The sequence below is a fragment of the Mesitornis unicolor genome, unplaced genomic scaffold, assembly GCF_000695765.1.
Source record: "Mesitornis unicolor isolate BGI_N332 unplaced genomic scaffold, ASM69576v1 scaffold18304, whole genome shotgun sequence".
Taxonomy (NCBI): Eukaryota; Metazoa; Chordata; class Aves; order Mesitornithiformes; family Mesitornithidae; genus Mesitornis; species Mesitornis unicolor.
The window spans coordinates 1-6,200 of NW_010178306.1; the positions used below are offsets into that span (position 1 = coordinate 1).

At 51.1% G+C, this 6,200-nt stretch overlaps 1 protein-coding gene across 1 annotated transcript; it reads right to left on the minus strand.

Moving 5' to 3' along the window:
• Window positions 1-2,281: 2,281 nt before the first annotated feature.
• On the minus strand, window positions 2,282-6,068 carry LOC104533540 (pantothenate kinase 2, mitochondrial-like; the record flags this gene model as incomplete). Its single annotated transcript, XM_010182411.1, has 4 exons — window positions 2,282-2,332; window positions 3,307-3,432; window positions 5,470-5,593; window positions 5,892-6,068. Coding segments are annotated over 4 exons (478 nt in total), but the record flags the coding sequence as incomplete, so codon positions are not given.
• Window positions 6,069-6,200: the final 132 nt, after the last annotated feature.

The following is a 6,200-nucleotide window of genomic DNA, read 5'->3' on the forward strand; positions in this document are numbered from 1 at the left end:
TTACCTTATTTGAGACACAACTGCTGTCCAGAGAGCAGAACCCACGTGGGGAGTGAAAAGTAATTGAGGATTGGCAAGAGTTATTTTGAGTAAGGTTCTACAAACCAACGGGAAGGCGAAGGACTCATTTACACCCATTTCAACGTGCAGCCCTCGGCTCTGGGGGTAGGAAGGACGAGACTGGAAGCAGAGAAGGGTTTCGAGGATATAAAAATAACTGCGATGTTTTATTACAAGAAGAAAACAGAACAAATAAAAAGAGAGCTATTTACAAGAGAATACGCACGATACATCGGGGACTTTGGTGCTGGGTATGGGACTGCACAGGAGTGACTCCGAATCCACCAAGAATGGAGCTGCACGAAGCAGGGCGCAGAACGGACACGGGGACACCCGTGGGATGCTGCTCCCAGCGCCACCGGCCCGGTACCGCCTCAGGACAGGGACTTCTTGTGGCCACGGGGCTGCTGCAGAGGTTCCTGAGCTGTGCGTTGGTTTCTCCGCTCTCCTTCCCTCTGCGAAACAAAACCATCTGATGGCAGCTTCGTCCTCCCGTCAGCCTCCAGCTCCCGAGGAGCAAAGCAGCTCCTGGGCACCGGGACGTTTCCAAAAGGCAAAATGTGTTGCTGGTTGGAGTCAAGCTGGAGTGGATGAGGTCTCGGATGCAGCAGCTCCCGCAGGTTGCCCAGAGAAGCCGTGGATGCCCTGGGGATGAACGTGGTGGGAGAAGTCCCTGCCCGTGCTGAGCTGATCTCTGAGGCCCCTTGCACCTCAAAGGGCTCCGTATCATCCTGCGCAAACCCCTCGCCTCTAAGGTACCGCGTTACATTGAATATGGAGCAGGATTTGACCAAAACCTGCACTACACGGCAGGAAAAGCACAGAAATTTCCTTACACAGACAGCACGCAGCAAGGCTGACCCTTCACATCAACGTTACTCCTTTGTCCCCCCATTTATTTCCCCATTAGGGAAGCTCCAGGCCCACAATTAAGTGCGGTTTAGGAAATGTTTTCCTTCACACTGCGTCTGCTGCCTGGAGCCTTGACCCAGCCGAGCTCCGGGGCAGAGAAACACCACACAGCATCCAACCTGGAGAGATGATGTCTTCTGAAGTTGAAGTGTCTTCCCTTTTCAGGCCCAAAAATGAGGCAGGAATCATGCAACCAAGCCAGTATTTGCAGTTACGCTGCAGTAACCGATGCACAGGGAAAGAAAAACACCAACAGCCTTTGCACTAACAACCTTCGTAACACAAAACCCCAGACGGGGATGCTCTGCAAAGAGCAGGGCAAAGAGAGGAAGGAAACGCAGACCACAAACCCTCTGGGTGCTGCTGCTCCTTTCCAAACCCCTGTCCACCACCTCTTCCTGCTGCTTCGAGCGAGTCTTTATTCATTTCCACCCCCCGAGGTCTTCAGGGGTTCACAGCCGCAGTCACTTGGTTTGCAGCGCACGGAGAAAACAGAGCACGAGGATGGGAAGGAGAGGATTTCCCCACAAACCACGTTAGTATCGCAATTAATAGACAATAAACTGGACCTTTGAAAAGTGTATCACTGAAAAACGAAGAATCTCTTTGGTACAGGTAAATGCAGCCAAGTTTTACAACAGAGAAGAAGAGAAACAAACAACAAAGCAACCCCTCTATTCGATCTTCAAATTTGCTTTCAGGAGATCTCCAGCTCAGAGGCTCAAACTGCCATCAACCTGAGCGGGTTTAGGCTGTGCGAGACACAGGATTTGTACCTTACCTTCTGATCATCTGTACACAGAGGCAAGAAACCACGGGGAATTAAAGCCTCGCTGAGAGCACAGCGGTGTTACCAGGCCATGGTGTGGGCTGGAGGAGGCAGATGCCTCCCATGCGCCAGAGCTGTGCTGATTTCCCTTCCCTTTACAATTTCCAGCACAAAAAGCCCGTGACAACTTTCACATGTGAAACATAAACCACCGCAGCTGAGCTCTGTGAACTGTGAGAACCAGGTTGGGATTCAGCGCTCAAGGGGATCGTGATGGAGGGAGCAGCGTGGAAATCTCCATCAGCTCCATCAACAGGTAGCAGATTACATCGAAAGGCTGCTTGATGCCAGCGACCACAACCTCTGCTCAGCAGATTTTGAACACAGCTGCGCTGGAATTGAAGTTTCAACTGTTTATGGACAGAAACACCAGGGTTTGCTCCTTTCCTCATCACCCACAAGCAGCTGAACGGATGCTTCCAAGCGAAACGTGGGCTCTGTGACCCCACGGCGTAGGTCCAACGTAGGGAATCTGCTCGCTCAGGCTGAATCCAGGAGCTCCAGGAGGGCACCGACCGCACCGAAATAACCCTGGGAGCAGACAGGAACAGCCATTAAAATACAATTACGGCACAGAACTGGCACGAGAACAGGAGTCTTACACATACAGCGGAGTTTTAACAACTTGTGGTGGGAAGAAATAACTACAGGGAGGTGCATTACAAAACAGATCCCAACTAAAGTGGCTGTATTGGAAAGCAGAGCTGCACAGAACCATCATTAAGTCTTAAAAGAAAGGTCATAAACTCGGTAATAAACAATTCCTGTATGATTTACTGGACAAACACACGTGGTTTTTGTGACCCGGTGCTGCAGGAACTGTGGTTGCAGTAACACAGGACAGGGGTTCTCCTGCCCCTCTACTCTGCCCTGCTGAGACCGCATCTGGAATATTGCGTCCAGTTTTGGGCCCCTCAGTTCAAGAAGGACAGGGAACTGCTGGAGAGAGTCCAGCGTAGGGCTACAAAGATGATCAAGGGAGTGGAGCATCTCCCTTCTGAGGAGCGGCTGAGGGAGCTGGGGCTCTTTAGTTTGCAGAAGAGGAGACTGAGGGGAGACCTCATTCATGGTTATAAATATTTAAAGGGTGAGTGTCACGAGGACGGAGCCAGGCTCTTCTCGGTGACAAACAATGATAGGACAAGGGGTAACGGACACAAACTGGAACACAGGAGGTTCCACTTAAAATTGGAGAAGAAACTTCTTCTCAGTGAGGGTGCCAGAGCCCTGGCCCAGGCTGCCCAGAGAGGTTGTGGAGTCTCCTTCTCTGCAGACATTCAAAACCCGCCTGGACGCCTTCCTGTGCAACCTCATCTGGGTGTTCCTGCTCCAGCAGGGGGATTGGACTGGATGAGCTTTTGAGGTCCCTCCCAATCCCTAACGGTCTGGGATTCTGGGATTCTGTGAACCCGCTGTGTGGCATCAGGAGCTACGGAGCACCCAGGTGTTCAATGAAGGACTGGAATTCTGAGAGGAGATAAAATGAATTTTAGAAGTGATTTCACCTCGTGTTCCAGGAAAAGTGCTTTTAGCTGTCCCTTCGACCAGTAGTCCAGGGCATACGCCAGGAGCCTCATGGAGATCGTATTGATGCGAAGGAAATTGCCGACAAACACTACTCGGTTGATGTTCTGCAAGTATCCAGGAAGAAAATGTTAAGGAATATTAAGGCTGAATTCCACTTTCTGCTTGCAAATGATGATGAGGAGAAAGAAGTTACGCTCAGAGTGATTTAAAACCACCACCTGCAGCTCTGCAAATACAGGAAAGGCAGAAAAAGGGAACTGTGCTGGGCACTGCTGAGGCCAAACCTCAAATCCTGGGGTCAGTTTTGGGCCCCTCACTCCCAGAAGGACATTGAGGGGCTGGAGCGTGGCCAGAGAAGGGCAACGGAGCTGGGGAGGGGTCTGGAGCAGCCGAATGATGGGGAGCGGCTGAGGGAGCTGGGGGGTTCAACTGGAGAAGAGGAGGTGAGGGGAGACCTTATCCCCTCTGCAGCTCCTGAAAGGAGGGGGTAGCGAGGGGGGTCAGTCTCTGCTCCCAAGTGATAGGACAAGGGGACATGGCCTCAAGTTGTGCAAGGAGATGTTTAGGTTTGATATTAGGAAAAATTTCTTCCCCTTAGGGGTTGTCAAGCACTGGCAGGGGCTGCCCAGGGCAGTGGTGGAGTCCCCATCCCTGGAGGGGTTTAAAAGACGGGGAGATGAGGTGCTGAGGGACACGGTGTGAGGTTAACGGTTGGACTCAATGATCTTAAAGGTCCTTTCCAACCTCAGTGACTACGATCCCATGAATTAAGTGACTGCTGAAAGCACTGGCAGGATCTGCAGGACATTTTAACATCCACAATCCTGTCAGGAAGCCAAACCAGCCGGGTCACACCAAGACAGGCACTTCTCCAGGCTCTTCCATGCTACCCCAAAATCCAGAGGTGTAGCTGCAGCCTTTCTAGCTTAGGAATTTGAACAGAACAGTTGATTTTTGGCTATGAGATCCTTGCACTGGCTGATCACCAAGTGCTATCTTCAACTCCAACGTTTGACTCATCATTAAAAAGCTGAATGGCTTTTTCTTCCATCCCCACGTTCATTAACGCCTTCCCCTAACGATCCAGCATCCTCTCTGCATTCAGCTGCGTCCTCCAGAGTGAGGACTCAGCAGAAGTGTTGTGTGCAAGACTGTTTCTAACACATCTTGCCTGGTCTCAGCAGAAAATAAAGGTAAATTGTGAGCATCTGCCACGAGCAATAGGAGGCAGGAGCGTGTTTTGGATGAGTTTGGACATCCCAGAGGAAGGGGAGCGCAGCGAAGAGCAGTCTCTGGTCTTTCATAGCCCTGTACAATGCTGCTTGACATGAATGCAACAAGGCAGCACTGTAAAGAAGCTGAAAGCACAAAGATACAGGAACAGCCGTGGGGTCCGCCCAGAGAAGCTGTGGATGCCCCCTACCTGGCAGTGCCCAAGGCCAGGTTGGACGGGGCTTGGAGCAGCCTGGGCTGGTGGGGGTGTCCCTGCCCATGGGGGTTGGACTGGGGGGCTGTGAGGTCCCTTCAACCCAAACCATGCTGTGATTCTATGACTCTGTAACTCCTGATGAAGCAGAGGACCCCGTGAGACCCAGATCCAACCCCAAATTCCTTCACAGCGCAGCGATCTGGCCCAAACCACTATGTTTATAAATCTGTAAAGGGCAGTGTCAGGAGGAAGTAGCCAGGCTCTGCTCTGGGATGTCCAATGCCAGCACAAGGGGCAGTGGTCCCAAGCTGGAGCACAGGAGGTTCAAGCTGAAGATGAGGCCAAAGTTTGTCAGTGTGAGGGTTCTGGAGCATGGCCCAGGCTGCCCAGAGAGGTTGTGGAGTCTCCTTGTGTGGAGACACCCAAAGCCCTGGCCGTGTTCCTGTGTGACTGCTGTGGTGATCCTGCTGTGGCAGGGGTTGCACTGGGGGAGCTTTCCAGGTCCCTTCCAACTCCTCACATTCTGGGATTCTGTGAGCAAGGGCAGAATCTACTGAAGAACCCAAAATGAGCAGATCTCAACTTCCTGAACATCCAACAAGCCAAGCATGAACACACATCTGCAGAAGCGTCTGAAACAGAGCTGCTGTGTGACAGCACCACCCCAGGGATGCCCCAGAGAGGAAGCATTAAACAGATTTGCCCCAAATACCTCGTTCAGTGCACACATCCGCGCTATGGAGCCGATGTTGTTAGTGATGGTTATCAAGGTCGCCTTCGCGAGGTCCTCCTTGCTGACGGATTCCCGCTTCTCCTTGCTCATCATGTTGCCAAAGCTGTAAGGAGAGTTCGGGGGTTAAAGGTCCCTTTGCATCGCAATTCCAGGAGAAAATGGGAACTGCTAATTGAACCGAGGTAATTCATATTAGAAGTGTTTACATGTACTTTTAAAAAGCGCTGCCATAAGCGATTTAGATCTGTTAAACCAGAACAGGAGGAGGAATGGCTGCTCTCCTAAGACAAGTCAAACCAGATTTTCAGCCTTGCAGAATCTCCCAGGAAAATAAAAATATGAAAATAAATTAAAATATCAAATATAAAGATAAAAATATACATACAAAAGTTAGTCATTACCTGGATGCGACAGCCCAGCCCGGCAACCCAAATCGCTCGTAGTCTCCCCCGTAGATGTCCCGCACCAGTTTGTCCACTTTGGTGCTGTCTCCGTGGGACGCCATCTCCAGGGCTTCTTCGAAGGTGGAGCAACCGGTGAGAAGGCAGCAGAGCCCAAAAAAGGTTCCCCCTCCAAGGCTGCAACGTAAAGCAAAATGAGTCACCACCCTTGCTTCTTTCTCTTTCCAGTGAGAGCAACCTTGGAAAAACGGCGGTTTTCCTTAAATCCGTCACTTTTAAATAACTTAGAGCCTGTAAGGAATCCCACAG